Genomic DNA, 1334 nt, shown 5'->3' on the forward strand with positions numbered 1-1334 from the left:
AAAAAATCAGTGTTAACATCATCTAATCAGCAAAAAATTTTTCTCTTAGCTATATTACGGAAAACTTCATCAAAAACATGATTACCAAATAAGATATGTATTTAAATCTGGACTAATTGACAAGTAATGACTTCCACTACAACTAAAGATATAAAAGAGTGTAATTGTATGATATAGTTCAATGCACATAGGATCCAAAGAATACAAAAATATAGAAACCTGCAAAGGTTAAAAAATGCCGCATATGATAATCAGGAATGCACACTCGCAAAGGAGGGGTTACAAGCCCCTCGACAAACGCAGCAGCAAGAAAAGAGGACAGAACTACCTCTGCAGCTACCGAATTGCTTTCAAAGTTGGGAGGCCTTGTCAGCGAAACAGTCGTGCGTTTCACAGAGAGCAACTTCAAAGAGGTCAAGGCGGCTCCATGAGGCTTATCTGATTTGCTCACAAGAAGAGAGAAGGCGTGTAGGGAGGGGGAAATCAGCAGACCTTGTGGTCTACTGAGCGAAGAAGGAGAAGAGTTGCTCAAACAAAAAAATGTAGATATTTAAGGGGGAGTAGTAGGAAAGCATCTGCAGAAAGTCAACAGAATTTGTACAAGAAACGAGTGAAAGCGTCGTGAGTAAAGACTGAGACGAAGTAGCAATACCAGAAACTGTACCTTTAAAGTATCCTATTAAGTGACTTACCTCTAAATATCACTTAAATACACACCTCTGACGTGATATTCCCGTGCAAGGCTCCAGCATTTTTGATTTTGCAGGCAAAGTTAATTCAGTCAATCAGTCTGTGGTACGATTAACTAGTAGGCGGGCTAGTTAGTCGGCAAATTAGGTAAAGAATGGGCTAGATGGAGGAGCAAAAGATAAAAGCAATGGAATAAACGTATGAACGAATGAATGAAAGAAAAAATGAATGTAGTAATTTGGTGCTTACAACATGGCTTGCAGATGGATAGATGGGTATGTGAATGGACGATTGAAAAGTGCACATATGGATCGTAGCATTGAGATAGTAAAAGGTAGGTGGATGATAGGCAGACGGGTATTAGTGATTATCTTAACTCCTCAGCCTAAATCCCAGTCAATGCACATTTCTCCTCTTCGCTGCTAAACCGCAGTCCTTAACTATCCCACCTCCTTTAATACGTTCGTTTTCTTTTCTTCCACCATGCTGCATTTGTTTCTCAATAATTTATTTACCGTAATGGACTCGCGTTATCCCGCTCTGCATTCTCTCCCTCCATTCCAGTGGACCATTTTGATATAAATGCTTCTGCGGTTTCTCTTTGCTCTCTTCTACTGCAAGTTACAATCCTGATCCGACTAATT

At 39.8% G+C, this 1334-nt stretch overlaps 1 protein-coding gene across 1 annotated transcript in view; it reads left to right on the forward strand. All coding sequences in view use genetic code 11, as the record gives it.

The window, feature by feature from the left end:
• The window catches only part of EGR_10643 (hypothetical protein), a gene marked incomplete at both ends in the record, with an annotated part of 14807 nt that overhangs the window by 5973 nt on the left and 7500 nt on the right, over positions 1-1334 (forward strand). Inside the window, 2 exons of the mRNA XM_024499892.1 lie at positions 50-123; positions 1075-1206. Coding sequence (XP_024345688.1) covers positions 50-123; positions 1075-1206 — 206 coding nt within the window. The remainder of the gene's footprint in view (positions 1-49; positions 124-1074; positions 1207-1334) is intronic.

The sequence above is a fragment of the Echinococcus granulosus genome, assembly GCF_000524195.1.
Source record: "Echinococcus granulosus chromosome Unknown EG_S00246, whole genome shotgun sequence".
In the NCBI taxonomy this organism is placed as follows: domain Eukaryota; kingdom Metazoa; phylum Platyhelminthes; class Cestoda; order Cyclophyllidea; family Taeniidae; genus Echinococcus; species Echinococcus granulosus.